The following is a 17184-nucleotide window of genomic DNA, read 5'->3' as shown; positions in this document are numbered from 1 at the left end:
AACATCTGGTGATTCTTCAACAGGGAATGCAATTACCTGGCCTCTGCAAAGGTGCTTTGGCTTTGGTGACAAGGAACCGAAACGTGGTTCCCCACCTATCGGTGGTCATTTACCTGTCCGATCAGTTTGGGGATCGGTTGGTGAAACGGTGGTACAAAAAGGAGGTGTTCCTGGACTCAGCTGCCATCATCAATTGACAGCTGGAGAGATTCTTCCTGGAGTCACCAATGAAGAACGACTGTCATACCAACTTTAGGAGATGCAACATACAGGTTACGGTGTTTTAAGTGTGGAAATATGGGACACTGGAGACGATGCTGTCCATATTCATATAGGAGACTATTTCATAGGAAAAACCAAGATCAAGGGTACCAGTGCTTACCTGTACATTAGATAACGATTAGGCCTTCATTGCTGTAGATCCCAAATGATGATTGGCCTCAAAAGATTAGATCACTAGACTAAAATGAGCAGTTTTCAGAACAAGAATGATTTTTTTCTTTGTAGCAATATTATAGTTAATTGATCAAATGCCAAAGATCCACTAAAGATTTTTTGTCTTTAGAAATGGTGCTGTGTTACTTTTTTATGGAGAGAAATGTGGTAGGTGGGCAACACCACAAGGTATACCTCTTCAAGGTATGCGGAAAGCCCCGGAACATTTCAGAAAAGGTGCCATGAATTTCCTTTAAGGCCAAAGATCCACTAAAGACTTTCTTTATCTTTAGAAATGGTGCTGTGCTTTTTTTTTCATGAAGATCCACTGAAATCTATATAATTATAAAATTGAAATCTTGCGTGTTTGTGTGTAACATTTGATCGGTCCGGGGGCGTGGCTTACCCCTTTGAGAGAGTAGTAATATCCACCATTTTATTAACTCGCATAGCTTTGAGGCCTGTTTTGTAGGCCCGTGGTGTCTTGCGCTCTCTCTCAGTTTTATTTCAAATCAAATTCGATATATCATTTCATTTTTCACAGTCGCTAACATAGTTTTAGACTCGGTTGAAAAAAAACGGGAAGAAAATCCGATGAAAGTTTCCGTTTATAGAACGAAATGAATTCTGAAAGGCTTGTATCTTCAAGGCCATCGAGTCTGTCTCACGCCTTTATCTTTGCGGAGCTTCCATCTGATTTCATTTTTATCGATGGTTTTAGACTCGGTAAAATAAATAATTGAGAACATTCACGCACACACGGGAAATTGCAGAGATATATTTTAAAAATCGCGCCACGTTGATATACGAAAATACACCGCCTAAAATAACAGGCATACAGTATATATCTTCGTTATTTCATTCAACATTATTACCCGGAAGTAAAATATGCTTCAGGAAATTACCGAGAGATATTTCTTCGATTTTTTTTATTATTTATATGCGCATACACTTTAAATAGGTTTATTTGAAATCTTTAATTTTCACAATGTAATTTATTTGTCATTTGATGATCGGCAAAACGATAGCACAAACACAATACTATTTGCAGGAAGAATGTCGTATCAACCCTCCGACGGCGCTACGGACACGGACAACGAATCACACCTCACGTCTATGGACGCGAATAGCAACATTCCTTCAAGTTCTCGTGCGGAAGCAGTATCTCCGAGGGGTGCTGAAACAGACGATGGGAGATCACGACGTCTTCAGCAGCAACGAGAAAGCCAAAGGAAGAGACGACATGCTGAAACGCCTGAGCAAGGGTCACAGCGCCTTCAGCTGCAAAGACAAAGGGCAAGGATGAGAAGGAGTGCTGAGACGGAGGAGGTGAGAGCGCAGCGTCCTCAGGAGGAACGAGAGAGAGTCAGCTTGCGAAGGGATGCGGAATCTGCAGAGGAGACGTCACAGCGCCATCAAGAGCAGCAAGAAAGAGATCGTATGAGGAGAGATGCGGAATCTGCAGAGACGGCACAGCGTCTTCAGGAGCAGCGAGAAAGAGATAGGATAAGGGAAGTTCTTGAGACAAGGCAGAGAAACGCGCAGAATGCAAGAAATTTCACTTCTGCTGACGTCGGTGCGATGGACAAGATTTGTCCACATTGTAGAGCGCTTCTTTTCCAAGGTGAAACAGCTCATTTTTGCTGCACGAATGGAAAGGTGTCCTTGGGAAATCTGGGACCTTTACCCCATCAATTACACAATCTGTTTGCCGGCGATGGACCCACAGCGAACGAATTCCGCAGGAACATCAGACAATACAACTGTCTATTTCAAATGACATCATTTGGAGGAAGCCAAGTTTCTCCTCGGCACGGTGCATGGAGCCCATCGGTCATAATTCAGGGTCAAATACATCATCGTATCGGTTCCTTCTTGCCAAATGCGGATGAACAACCGAAATTCCTCCAAATTTATTTCTTAGATCCACATGACAGCGTACAGTTGAGGATGCGGATACTCACCAATGCTGGTATTCACCGTGATGTAGTTGGAGCATTAGAGACCGTGCTGAGACAAGTGAATCCTTACGTTCACTCGTTCCGCATGGCACGCGAGGAAATAGGCAATTTGCCAGAGGCGTTCGTTCTTATTGATCCCAACAGGAGACCAGCTGGTGAACATGAGAGGAGGTTCAATGGTCAAATCGCTGATGAAGTGGGTGTCGTTGTGAAGAATACTGTCGATCCTCAAGCTACAGCGCGTCACATTGTATTGAAAGCAAGAGGAGGAGCGCTGCAAAGTATTTCTGAGTTGCACCGTTCTTACGATGCACTCCAGTATGTTCTCTTCTTCCCATTCGGAGATGACGGATGGCAGCCCGAAATGAACATGACCAATGGCAGGAGATTGACTGCCATGAAATACTACTCCTACCGAATAATGAACCACGAGGATGAGTTCAACTACCTCCTCAGAAGGGGACGTCTGTTCCAGCAGTATCTTGTTGATATGGCAGCCAAAATGAAAGGCACAAGATTGGCGTTTATAAGACTGAACCAGGCATCGCTGAGGTCTGCTACATACAGTGGCTTCACTGATGCTCTCAATGACGATAACGATTTGTCCAACATCGGACGCCGCGTACTACTGTCATCGACATTTGTAGGGGGGCCGAGGTATATGATGGAGCGATGTCAAGATGCCATGATGTACGTAAGAAAATATGTTAACGCGACCTACTTCATCACTATGACGTGTAATCCAAAGTGGCCTGAAATCTCCAATAACCTGTTTCCTCACCAAAGTGAGAACGACAGACCGGATCTCATTGCGAGAGTGTTCGAGTTGAAGAAAACGGTGTTCATTAAATACCTCACTGGATCAGAAGGCTTCTTCGGGAACTGTATCGCTCACGTTGTGTGTGTGTGGAGTACCAAAAGCGAGGTCTCCCTCACATACACTGTTTGCTGTGGCTCGATGAAGCTTCAAAGCCGAGACCACAAGACTATGATCGATTTGTACAAGCTGAAATACCAGATCCCGATGAAGATCCAGAGGGACACAGACTGGTGTTGAAGCACATGATCCATGGTCCATATTGTTCCACAGCAACTGGATGCTGGAAGAATGGAGCATGCAGACACAGATACCCGCGGTCATATGCTCCGTACACACAGTGCGGAGACGATTCGTACCCCATATATAGAAGAAGATCCCCAGAAATGGGAGGATTTGAAGGGCACCAAGAAGGGAGGCAACGACGACCTGTTACAAATCAGTGGGGTGTTCCCCATAATCTCTATCTCCTGAAAACGTTTGATTGCCACATAAACGTTGAAATATGCTGCTCTATAAAGTCGATCAAGTATGTTATTAAGTACGCCATGAAAGGTAGCGATCAAGCTACGTATGCACTGCGCACAAACGACGAGATAACGGAGTACTTGACGGGTAGATACATTGGACCTTCAGAGGCTGTTGCCTCCATTCTTGGATTCTCAGTCCATGACAGGAAGCCGGCCGTTATCCGTTTAGGAGTACATCTGCCAAATGAACAACAGGTATTTTTTGCTGGGAACGTTCGTGAACAAAGAAATAATCCCAATATGGCCAAAACCACGTTGACAGAGTTTATGGATCTTTGCAGACGTGACCATTTTGCTAAGACACTGTTGTACGTGGATGTTCCGAGATTCTATACATGGACCAAGAAGAGATGGCAACGAAGAAAACAGGGCAGACCGGTGGAGGGCAACCCTGGAATGTTTGAGGATGACATATTGGGACGAGTTTACACTGTTTCGCCGCGTACTGGTGACCTGTACTATTTCCGACTACTCCTCCACCACGTGAGAGGGCCGACTTCGTTCGAAGTCCTGAGAACGTGTGATAATGTCATTCTACCCACATTCAAAGACGCTTGCAGAGAAATGGGTTTGCTGCAAGGAGACGCTGTCTGATGCGAGACTCTGGAGGATGCTGAGAGGACACGCCTTCCCAGACCCATGAGGGATTTGTTCGTTGTGCTCCTCACACAAAGTGAAGTCGACAATCCATTGGATCTATGGGAACGTTTCAAGGACGCTATGGCTGAAGATTATCTTCTAGCTCATCGACGATCTGCAAATGATCCCAATATTGCCATCAACGAGTGCCATCATGACTTGGCTTTATCGTATTTGCAGCAGAAACTGCAATTGTTGAACAGAACTGTTGCACATTTTCACTTGCCGACTCCAACCACTGTTCTTCGTCATGAAGGGATTGCCAACATTCACCTACTGAGAGAACTCCAATACGACATGGAGGAACAACAGCGAATCGTAGACGAAAGGCAGCTTCTGCTCAATGATGAGCAGAGAGTTGTCTATGACTTTGCGTGCGGTTGCATCCGCACGAATCAGTCATCAATGATTTTCATTGACGTGCCTGGAGGCACAGGGAAGACGTTTCTTATTAACCTGATTCTCTCTAAAGTGAGAGCGAGTGGAGAAGTTGCCCTTGCGGTGGCCTCATCTGGCATAGCTGCTACCCTCATGCCTGGTGGAAGAACAGCGCACTCAAAGGTCCAAATCCCTCTGACACCGAGGGAAGATGGCGTATGCAACATCGATAAAAATTCCACTATCGCAGACCTCTTTCGAAGTACAAAACTCATCGTGTGGGATGAGTGTCCTATGATCAAGAGAGAGAGTTTCGAGGCTGTGGATCGCACGTTGCGTGATGTATGTGACAAAGACGAGCCTTTTGGAGGGATCTTGACGATATGCTGTGGTGATTTCCGTCAACTTCTGCCCGTGGTGAAAAGAGGGTGTGATGCTGACGTTGAGAATGCGTGCATAAAGAAGTCCTACTTATGGCAGAGCTTTGGAATGTTTCACTTGAGAACTAATATGCGACTGACCAACGGAAGTGGGCAGTTTTCAAGATTTTTGCTCGACATCGGCGAGGATAGAATCGAGAAAAATGCGGATGATGAGATAGATTTGCCAGAGGATATACTGCTGACAGCGAGTGGGCTCGATGAGTGCATCGATACCATATATCCATCATTCGCCAATCCGATGGAGGTTTTTTCAGCAAGGTCTATATTAGTGCCCCTCAACGATATGATGCGAAACATCAATTCAAGATGCATCACAAGGTTCCCTGGTGCTAGCAAGGAGTATGCTGCGTTCAACAGTGTGACTGAGGGTACTGATGCGACGCACTTCCCAACGGAATTCCTAGATTCCGTTGAAGTCTCGGGATTGCCGCCGCACAACCTCGAGCTCAAAAAAGGATCCCCTATCATTTTGATGCGGAACTTGGACCCTCCGAAACTTTGCAACGGGACGCGCATGATTGTTGAGGACATGCTTCGAAATATTATAGTTGCGAGGATCATAAGTTCAACGTTTGAAGGCGAAACTGTAATGCTCCCTCGGATCCGACTAAATCTGTCGGAAGCTGAGGATATCCCTTTGCAGCGCTGCCAGTTCCCCATACAATCCTGCTTCGCAATGACGATCCATAAGGCGCAAGGGCAAACTATGGAGAATGTGCTGGTCTACCTGGAGAAACCGGTCTTCCAGCATGGTCAGCTGTATGTGGCGCTCAGTCGAGGGAAGAGGAAAGAGAACGTGCGAGTTTATGTAAATGGAGGATCGTCGACAAAGAACATCGTCATCAGAAGTGTCCTCTGACAACAAAATCGTGGTAGTCCACGGGTCGCGTGTTTTTTCTAAAAAAAAACAAACAAAAAAAAAACGTGATCGGAGATAAGGGCCGAAATCACGTGTCACAGGTAAGTGATTTAGAACGCTGGAGAGGTGAGCCTTATGGCTTGCTGGCCCAAATAATCTCCCTGATGATGTCCAGCGTTCGCTTTAGTTCTATTCTCATATCTATTCAAACTGACATTGACCCAACGGGTCATGGGTCGTCTAGTGGAGGTATAATATTGTATCATTATGTAAATTATGGTCGACCTTACTTGTATATTTGTATATGTTTCACGATTGTACGTTGTTGGAGGTGACATTTTTGATGTCCTGTTTATAACCTTTCACTCCTGAATGAATGATCGTTTTAAGGCCATTTTTCCCCGCTAGGGCGGGGGTTAGCCTTGCGGGCCCCATGACAATCATGGTTCCCTGTTTGAGGCAATGTTTTTTATGGCCGGATGCCCTTCCTGACGCCAACCCTTGGTCACGCTCTTACGATGCGCAGGGAACAGATGAAATTGAGGTTCCCATAATAAATAATGGTAGAAATCTTTTATCTTGCACTAATGGTAGCGAAGGAATGAACAGAATGAAGAATGCTACATCCATTAACGATTCTTAGCGGCTATGCGATTTTTTGCGATAACAAGTGATTATTTCGAGTATACGTGATGATTTTATGGGAATTTTGCGAACATTGAATTAAAAGATCCAGGATTAGAGTTAATTCTGGAAGTCTCATATTTGCCAATTATAAATGTGGGTTTAGGGAGCATTTTGGGCAAAACAATTTTTTCATTTACAAAGTTTGGAACAATTGCTTTGCAATTTTTTTTGGGAACCAAGGGACAAGAGTCACATGATTATCAGGTGGGAATTTCGGACTATTGTTTTGCATGATTGATAGGTCAGTGGTCGACTGACATGTAAATGGGTGTGTTGTCAAATTTGGATAAGTTAATGTGGGAAACAAAAGGGTGATTTCACTGTGGACATTATAGGGGTTTTCTAAGAATAACAAATTTTTTTGTCTGTTTGTGTATCTGCATTTCTAAAATTGAGGGACACATTTTATGAAATTGACACCCATCTTGATCTGCACATAATGGTTCCAATGCAAACAAATATACATAATGCATGAGTTTGTGTATTTTTTTGTGTGTCAATGTTTGTGTTTTTGTTTGGGTTTTTTTGTGACAATCTCAAAAGATTGTTGAAACAGTGTGCCTGTCTTGAAATAGATAGTTTCATGTGGATGGGATCAAATATCCAGAAAATCCGTAAAATAAAACAACAACATAATTTGATTATGAAGATTATCTCTTTTGTCAAGGCAGATGGAATATAACGATTTGATGTGCTGAGTTATAAGCAGCCATTAATTAATAGTAAAGGAATTGTGAGTAATCTTGGGATGCCATTTTTGATAGAATTTATATGAGAATAAAAGCTATTCATGGATATGAGCTTCATTTAAAAAAAAGAAAAAATGTGGGAGTACAAAATTAGCTAAATTTGTAAGAGATCTTACATGGATTTATCAGAATACTCTGCTCACGGCTTTTTGATATATATATATAAATTTGAATTTTATCCGCATATAAATTGTGCTGTATGTATGGATGTGTATTAGGCGTAGATGATATGGGAAGATAGTAAACAAAATCTTGCTGAATTGAACTATTGTGAGTTTTCAAAACGGAATGCATTGTGAATCTGAAACCAAGGGGCAGACATGAACGCGCTGTTACGTAGTTTAAACTCAGAACTCGATGTTACATGTACCTGCAACATATTTTGATAATCTGCAACACCTATATTGGCATACTGGTGTCATTAGTACTCACTAGTTGCATAGAAATAAATGAGCAACAGTTATCGGGGTGTAACACTTACTTGGATATTTTCTACAACAAGTAGGGGTTTGAACAAGTGGTGGTTGTACACATGGGATTCATCAAATTAAGCTTTGGAGTTTAAATAAAGTCACTGGTTAACAGAAGGAGAATGGATAGTAAATAATTCTTAGATGCTGGGTAAATTAAGTGAGATATTACAAAGACTTATAAGAGCTATTATTCTTCCTTACAGCAGTTGGAAGACAGATCCAAAACAATGAATCTATAAATGAATGTGATAGGGATAACATCCTCAATTTGAATACGTAATTTAATTGTGGGTAAAGGAATTAATTTATCATTGTGGATTGTTAACAGCAGCCTGAAATGTCCTGAGAGTGTGCATCCATATAATCAGAAATCCCAGATTTTTAAAGTTTGGTAGAGGTCTTATGTGGAGGAATACTTGCTTGGTAGATGAAAATTATTGGATGAAAATTAGATCTGTTTATAAAATGAATTTGTTGAATTTTTGAAGTTAATTCTTTGAATTGTTGTTTAACTAGCATTTTGAGTTCAAATTGGAAATAGTTTGGTAGAGCCTAGGTTAAAACCTTTGGTTACAGTGTCTTGGAACAAATTGGTAAACCATAGGAGGTTGATGAGAACAGAAACAAATATGGACCCAAAATAGAACGACTTTTATGTTGACATGAATGTGGAGATAAAAAGATTGAATTAAGTAATGTTGTAAATGAGTACAGTAGAGTTAAGATAATGGCATAACGAAAATGTTATGAATTGTGTCAGTTTTACAACATCAGTGAACTCATATCACCACAAGTTACACACCATGAAAATTAAATTAATGTAGGGTATTATTTGAAGATCACTTACTTGTAGTTAATACGATAGAATCAATTACTCATGTAAAAAAAAAAAAAAAAAAAAAAGTGACGGAGGAACTATGATAATAATACATTATGCATAGTTTGCTTGTTTGCAAAATTTGTTGGGAATTAGATATTCCTGTTTGTGATTGTAATCATATATACTCATTATTAGTGCATTTATTTTCTTTGAGTAGTGTTAAAATAACTGCATGAGTTTAATTTTTCAAACTATATTAACCTGAAAGCAACTTTAAATGCTATTCTTAGTTTAGTAGTGAAAATACATACCTGATTTGGATATTATGCGTGTAAGAAGAAGAATAGAAATGAATATAACTTTTTGAATGTTTTGAGGAAAACAATATATTGTCAAATGTGAAGCTGTTATAATATATACATGATTATGGTGATTTCATGTTAAGATGTACCCTATCTGATTCAGTGTGTGTGGAAGGCAGATTCAGATGTGGCTGAGTAAAGGATAAGTCCAGATCACATCTCAAATGGAGTGATAACGGAATTGGGAAGAAGTTCGAGAAAGAAAATTTGTTGCTAAAAAAAAAATGAAGTTAATCTTGGCATACACCCTCCTTCTCAAAGAATGATTAAGACATTCTCCTTTGTAAAATTGGAGACGGATGCTTACCTTCACCAAGGAAAATTTATGTGACCATTTGTCTGGATCACACTGCAACATATGGAAGAAAGGCGATCACTTACTTTTGTTCGAATGCCTCTAACATTCCTCACGTCAGCAATTGCGGGACGACGACATCTTGCCTGCGACTTCTACTGGATGCGGTGACGTGTGTCATTACTCCGCCAACATCTGGGGAGCCAGCGTGGAGCTGTAAGTGGATGGCTGTGCTTTTTCCTCCACAACAGCTGTGCACGATTCTGCTGGAGGCTCCTGGTATGGACCATGGACAACTTGAACACCATGGTCCTAACATCATTGTGGATGCATCTGGCATCTCTGTTCCACATCTTGCTGGTCAACCAACATCACATCAACACTTGCTCCATGCTCATGATGAGTGAGGAGGCAAGTCGATTACAACTGGACAAAGGCCTTGTTCAAATCTACCAATGGCTCACAGCCAGAGTGGCAAGGATGCTACATGCAGAGCAGGGTCAGTTTATGACTCCGCCCAGCTATCACAACAGCGGAAAATCCTACGCGAAATAGTGTAAGTGCTATGAAGACACCAGAAGAAAATGTTTCATACTTGAATGTCAAACAAGTGATCAGCTTCTTCTTTTCTTTTCTTTTCAAACAGAAACTCAACATTTGTTCTGAAGCAAAACGTATTTTCAAAGAATAATTGCCAAATGTTGCAGATGCTTTATTATTTTCAAAATGGTGAATTGAAATTGTTGTGTCTTGGTAAAGGTGAAGTTTTGTTTGCAGAGATATTTGTGAGGCAAACGAAATGAACTGAATTATCAGCATGGAAAGAGTCAACGGACAAGGAAATGTTTTGTGATCAGATTCTTCCAGGATGACGGTGTATGCCTTAGGAAATTGAATTACCAAATTTGTAATTTGAGTATTTTGCAATCGATGTTTAGATTAATGGTTAATATAAACAAAAATAAAAAATGAGGGATTGTGGAAGTAAAGATAAATATAAATTCATATTTGTTCGGGTCGGCGAATTATGCAGGTAGTTAAATTGTACTGCAATATAAAGGATTCTCAAATCGTGCAAGGAGGGTGTGTGGGGAACTCGGAGCAAGCAGTCGACCATCTGTGGAATGACCCAGTGACCTCCAGCGATGGTGGACGCGGAGTTGGAATGTATCCCACCATTAGGGGGATCTTTATCAGTTCTTTGTGTCCTCCGTAATGGAAACCAGATGGACTATCTTGCCCGAAAGGCTGGCGTTAAGCGATTCCACTGGAGCGAGATGAAAGCAGCTAAGGTCTACTTAAGGAGAGACGGCTCCGAGGCTGTCGGAGCAGAAGGAAGAAGGGAGACGTGCGACGCGCGACGACGCGTCATGTTTTTATTTATAAAGTATAACTGTACTTTCGTGTAAATATTCTTTGCAAGGTTAGAAATAAATCTATATTTAAATTGAGTGAGTCTCATTGAGTTTTTGGCTGAGATGTGTCCAAAAATGTCACAATAAGGGTGAAATCCACTGAGCCATGTCACTCACCTGTAACACCTGGACAGGGCCCGCAGAAATTTAGGGGTGCATTGGCATGGCCCCGCAGGTAAGGTTGCGTCTTGTGGCATCCACTGGGGGATGCGGTCTGGAGGAAGGGGTTGTACAAATGTTTATTGGAGTTTTGAATTTTTGGCTAAAGGTTAAGTTTGTGGATAAGCTAGTTTTGTGTGTTGTTGCTTGTTTCCTCCCTCCGCATTATCGAACCAAATAATATGTACAGTACTTAATGTGCACTAACTTGCCGAGAGTCAGAGGAATTGGAGGAGTTGCACGTTTGTGTAATGATTCAGACTATGATATCCTCATACATACTTGTTTACATCAAGACTTGTATGAGCAATATCATATGCATGTCAAAGAGAATTTGTGATACACATGAGCCGTTTATGAACTGAACATAAATTGGATATTTCAGTGGCTTTTGCCATTATTTAGTGCCGTTTCAGATAGGGATGTACACAGCTTGAGAGAGAATGAGAGAGGAAGGGGGGGGGGGGGGGGTAGGGGGGGGAGAAAGTCAGAGAGGACGAATTAAGATTCTTTAAAATGTGACTTTTAAAATGGTGTGTGTGTGTGTGTGTGTGTGTGTGTGTGTGTGTGTGTGTGTGTGTGTGTGTGTGTGTGTGTGTGTGTGTGTGTGTGTGTGTGTGTGTGTGTGTGTGTGCGTGTGTGCGTGTGTGCGTGTGTGTGTGTGTAACGGAGAGAAGGAAAGGAAACAGGAAATATTTTCAAGAAAGAAGAGTGAATGAGGATCATTTTAAATATAAACAAGAATGCTCTAGATGTGCATGTGTCATGTGTGTACAAGTATGTGTGTGTTTATGTGTGTCTGTGTGTCTGTATATCTCAAGAGGACAAAAATAGAGAAAGGTAGTATGGGGATACTACACAAATATAAATACCAATTAAAGTATATGTGTGATAATTATTTTGGTTTTTTTGAAATATTTGTTTCTTTAATGCTTCATCTTTGTATTCCAAGTTACAAATATAGGGATGTGGGGTGGGATCATGAGTCCCCAAAGTATACCAGTATGTTTCGAGCCTGGCTCGTCTAATTTACAGGGCAGATTTATACTTTTAGTGAATCAATTGATGCATATAAGCAGTTTGTGAATTATTGGTTGCTAGGGATATTTTTACCATAGCGACGGACACTAATAGGAATTGTGCATATGAAATAATCCACAAAATCATATGTGATAACATCAGATGATTTGCAAAATCATACATTTGCATGATTAGAGGATTGCAATGCTCAAAATCTCGATTTAGAAGCGTCCATGTAACCGTTGCTAGGGAAAAGGAAGTCCTTAGCAATGGAGTTTAACTTCCTCTTTGTTTTTGGCCGTTGCTAATTAATGTGCAAATTTCGAACGTGGGAACATTTCATTTATGGTTCATATACATTTATTAAACATATCAAGCACATATGCAGATACTTCTCATCGTAGACCACAGAATTAGAAAACCAAGCAGAATTAGTGGACTCGGCCCATGGTCTATTTGTACGGATACTAGCGTTGGTTGTTATCTCCATAGACAGGTTTTATTTAGAAGTTGGGAAGAAGTTCTCCCAGAAATCAAAATTTCCACCTCCTTTTTCGGTAAAGGATTCTTTTTCATGAACCAGTTTGTGAAACTTCTTTCTCATAACTTTGGTCCAAGGGCTCGTTTTAGAATCCCCACTGAACCTCTGACAGCTTCCACCTGTTAGTACATGGTGTTGTGTCATTATAATAAAAATAATAACCACCTTTAGAGGCCATTTTTCCCTGCAAAGCGGGGGTTGGCCTTTTTCGGGAACCGTGGTTGTTGTTGTTTTTTTGGTCCCCTTTTTGAAGCAATGTTTTATGGCCGGATGCCCTTCCTGCCGCCAACCCTTTTTGCCGCCTTTAACGACAAACAGGGAATTACCAGTGAACTGGTACTCAATTAGCCGACCTCGGAAGGATGAACAGGCTGAGTCAACCCCCTGGCGTTAATTCAGCGATCGACCGGGATTCGAACCCAGGATCGTAGGATCCTAAGCCGGCACCCTAGCTGCTAGCCCAAACACCAGGGTTTTATAGTGCAAAAGTGCAAAATTTGTCATTGTAGTGCAAAATTTTCTACACTAGTGGAACCAATGTTTTTTGGAATCCTTATACCCTAGGCAACAAGACCTGAGTTGGTTCCATTTTTTTCAATGGCGTCTTTGGTGGCCATTTTGACTTTCAAAATGTCCGCCCTTTTTTGCAATTTTGTATGTATCTTTTCACATAAAACACTGATTAACCATTTTTCTGGCATTTTTGTCATTCCTTGTACAGAAAATCCACCAGAACACATATCCAGTTAACAGACGTTTTTTGAGTGTTTTCTGGGCACACAACACTATTGAGGTATGAAAGCTTCTCAAGAACTGTCACCAGTGTTGTCCACTCATGAGCTGGTGCCTTAATGATAGGCATTGTGCGAACTTGATCAAGGTTGGGTGTCTTGTTCTCTTCTGGAGTGCACACATGAGAATTGTATGCTGACAAAACTGGTATACCGTCTGATGCCTCTTCATGGTGCCTCTGTGAATACCGTGAAAGTCGCCATGCAAAGTCTTGCTGTGTTGCATTAACAACTTTATCTTGATACTGACCAAGTTTAAAGTTTTCATAGCGTGGACTTCTACTTGGCTTGGGGTTACTAGTAATTGTACAGTCAGACATTTCAGTCACAGTTGGCAGGATGTTCTCAAGTTTTGTTGAGGTGTTGTCATGCAGCTTCAGTGGTTCAGCTACAGTCTCGTATTCTGATACATCTGGGGGAACTCGTTGATAGACAGCAAGAGCAGTCCCATGGAATGTGTTCCGTCCATCAGCTGTGTCTACCTTGGCATCTATGTTATCAGCTGAGCATCTGATTGGCAGATTTTTCAACAGTCCTGGAGGCACGTAAACGCCATTGAATTCATTCATATTCTCTTGGACTGTGGTGGCAATCTTTGAAGTGATCTCCTTTACACGTTGATATGAAACACCAACGCCACTCTGGTACAACATGTCTATGTCTCTGCGACTGCGGTGTGCATGATGGCTATGGAGTGAAAGTCCAACCCCTAATGGCGTTTCAGTTGTGAACCTGAAGGTTGAAGTTGAGGACTTTGGCTGATATTGCACCTGCCGATCAGATTTGAACTCCTGGATGATGTGCTGTCCAATAAGTGCACATGTTCCATTTATCTTTTCATTGCGTGATTGTGTTTTGGTGGTGGCTGCTCCCTGGATGATCCATCTTATCATACAGAACAGTTGTTCCGGTATTCCAACTTCAATACTGTCCTTTAGCGACCCCTCAAATTTCCAAGGATTTTGCCTCGCCTGTGTTATTGCATTTCTTATAATCTTTCCACTTTGAAAGAGAATTTTGAACTTTGCTTGCATATCCTTTTGTTCAGCAGAAGCTGCCCGAATAGCTGCAGCACCAGCATCACTGGAATGAACTGTTGATAGTTTTCCAGATATGCCTGTGATTTCGACATTATCCGGGTTGTTCTTCAGTTTCTGGTTTAAGTATAGCCTCTTGTTGGGATCAAAACCAGGAACGTTGTGGTTCTGGAAGATATCTTTATACAGAAGGTGCACATCAGGCATGGGGATGAACTCTCCTTCATCAATCCTTTGCTGTATGATGCTTGTAAACTCTACTTCAGCTGCTATGGATTTCAGGTTCTCTTCCTGTTTGGCTTCAAAGGACAACTCACCACCCTTACGATGTGGACGTTGAACATATTTTTCCCAGTTACGAGTGTAACAAAGGTGATGGTACACAATATCTCTAGCAAGTAAATCACCAGAAGTTATCACATCACCTAGGTTTACCTGCCAAGTCTTGTTTCCACTCTTATTGACAATATCTGTGAAATGCAAGCCTCTACTATAACTAGTACAAGGATGGAGAACCTCATTAGTATCTTTCTGGCAAAATAAACATTTATCTCTGAAGAATGAGTCACTTTTGCTTTGAGATCGTGTAACTGTTGACACAGTTGTTGCTGAAGTCGACGGTGCTGCTCGGTTTTGAGGATTCGACGGTCGTCCCCTCTTGCGGTTCGTCACATTTGAAATATTCTTTGATTCACAAGATTTACTAAAGTTCACTTCATCACGTTTGATATGAGCACGATTTGTCACTGCCTTGTAACATTGCTTGTGCCATGTAGCCTTTTTTTCTTTAAGTACTACTGAAGAAACATCACATAGTCTCTTACTAGCTGACGCATAGCTTAAGTTGACAAGTTGCACTCTTTTGTGTAAGCTGCTAATAAATGTTTCATATGAAGCACATTTGAAATTGGCATGAGCAACGTCAACCAAAGGTTCAGGAGTTCTCTCTTGGCAGAATACACAAAGTTCGTAACTTGTGCATTGCTTCTTAGAAGGCGGCTCTTCAAACGATGACATTATGCGGCGGTGAAGCTGAAATCCAACTTGTCTATGAATACCTGTAAGATAAAAAAGAATAAAGCAAATGTTCATATTTCTTTCATTATTGTAATTATAGTTATCTATGTGTAGCTTAAGACTGTATAAATTAGAATACATACAAAATTGCAAAAAACGGCGGCCATTTTGAAATTCAAAATGGCCGCCGAAGACGCCATTGAAAAAAATGGAACCAACTCAGGTCTTGTTGCCAAGGGTATATAGATGCAAAAAAACATTGGTTCCACTAGTGTAGCAAATTTTTGCACTTACATATAATAATTCTACATAACACCATGTACTATGTGGATTATTTGTCATGATATTCCCCGGAATGCTTTATAAGTGCTTCTTTGGGATTTTCTTGATCATCCGGATTCCCTGTTGCTCCGACCATCACTGGAACAATTTCAGGTTTCTTCAATTTCCAAATCCTCTTCATCTCATTTTTCATATCCTGGTATTTTAGATTTCAGTTCTCCAGTGTGGATCTTCATATGCGTTTTCAAACTGTCTTTTCGAGAGAAACCTTTATCACATATAGAGCATTTGTGAGGGCGCTCTCCTGTATGGATCCTCATATGTAATTTAAAATGGTCTTTTTGAGAGAAACCTTTATCACATATCGAGCATTTGTGGGGTCGCTCTCCTGTATGGATCCTCATATGTAATTTCAAACTGCCTTTATGAGACAAACCTTTATCACATATCGAGCATTTGTAAGGCTGCTCTCCTGTATGAATCCTCATATGTAATTTCAAGCTGTTGTTATGAGAGAAACCTTTATCACATATCGAGCAGCTGTAAGGTCGCTCCCCTGTATGGATCCTCATATGTGATTTCAAACTGCCGCTACGAGAGAAACCTTTATCACATATCGAGCAATTGTAAGGTTGTTCTCCTGTGTGGATCCTCATATGTGATTTCAAATGGCTGTTTTGAGAGAAACCTTTATCACATATCGAGCATTTGTAAGGTCGCTCTCCTGTATGGGTCCTCATATGTGATTTCAAATCACCTTTATGAGAGAAACCTTTATCACACAACGAGCATGTGTAAGGTTGCTCTCCTGTATGGATCCTCATATGTGATTTCAAACTGTTGTTATGAGAGAAACCTTTATCACATATCGAGCATTTGTAAGGTCGCTCTCCTGTATGGATCGTGATATGTAATTTCAAATGGTCTTTTCGAGAGAAACCTTTACCACATATCGAGCATTTGTGTGGTCGCTCTCCTGTATGGATCCTGACGTGTAATTTCAAATAGCCATTTTGAGAGAAACCTTTATCACATATTGAGCATTTGTGCGGTCGCTCTCCTGTATGGATCCTCATATGTCTATTCAAAAGGCTGTTACCAGAGAAACCTTTATCACAGACAGAGCACTTGTAGGGGCGTTTTCCTGTATGGATCCTCATGTGTATTTTGATGTTATTCGTTGAAGCAAAATCCATTCTGCACACATTACACTGATAACGTATTCGCCTTTCTAGAACCTTTTTGTGTTTGTTTAATTTAATATTAATCTTGGTGTTGCGAGGCCCAGACATGCAGTTGTATTTTAGAGGAAGTAAGTCTTGATTTCGTGATTGTTTCTTCAAAAAAGGCTTCTTCTTCACTGCCAAGCTGCGTCTGGACCTTATGTGTCCCGTATTACTTTTGGATTGTTCTGCAGAAAGAAAGAACATAACAATTTTCTTTTTTTTTGTCAAAATCAAAATGCAAAATATTT

At 41.1% G+C, this 17184-nt stretch overlaps 1 protein-coding gene across 1 annotated transcript in view; it reads right to left on the bottom strand.

Moving 5' to 3' along the window:
• Positions 1–12192: 12192 nt before the first annotated feature.
• Positions 12193–17184, bottom strand: part of LOC144891361 (uncharacterized) — a 65744-nt gene continuing 60752 nt past the window's right edge. The window contains exon 6 of the mRNA XM_078774649.1: positions 12193–17121. Within this exon, the coding sequence (XP_078630775.1) occupies positions 15893–17121 (1229 nt within the window). The 3' untranslated portion in view covers positions 12193–15892. The remainder of the gene's footprint in view (positions 17122–17184) is intronic.

The sequence above is a fragment of the Myxine glutinosa genome, chromosome 1 (genome assembly GCF_964187855.1).
Source record: "Myxine glutinosa chromosome 1, kmMyxGlut1.1, whole genome shotgun sequence".
NCBI lineage: Eukaryota > Metazoa > Chordata > Myxini > Myxiniformes > Myxinidae > Myxine > Myxine glutinosa.
Note: the sequence above shows the minus strand (reverse complement) of the source record. Positions and strands in the feature narration are given on the sequence as shown.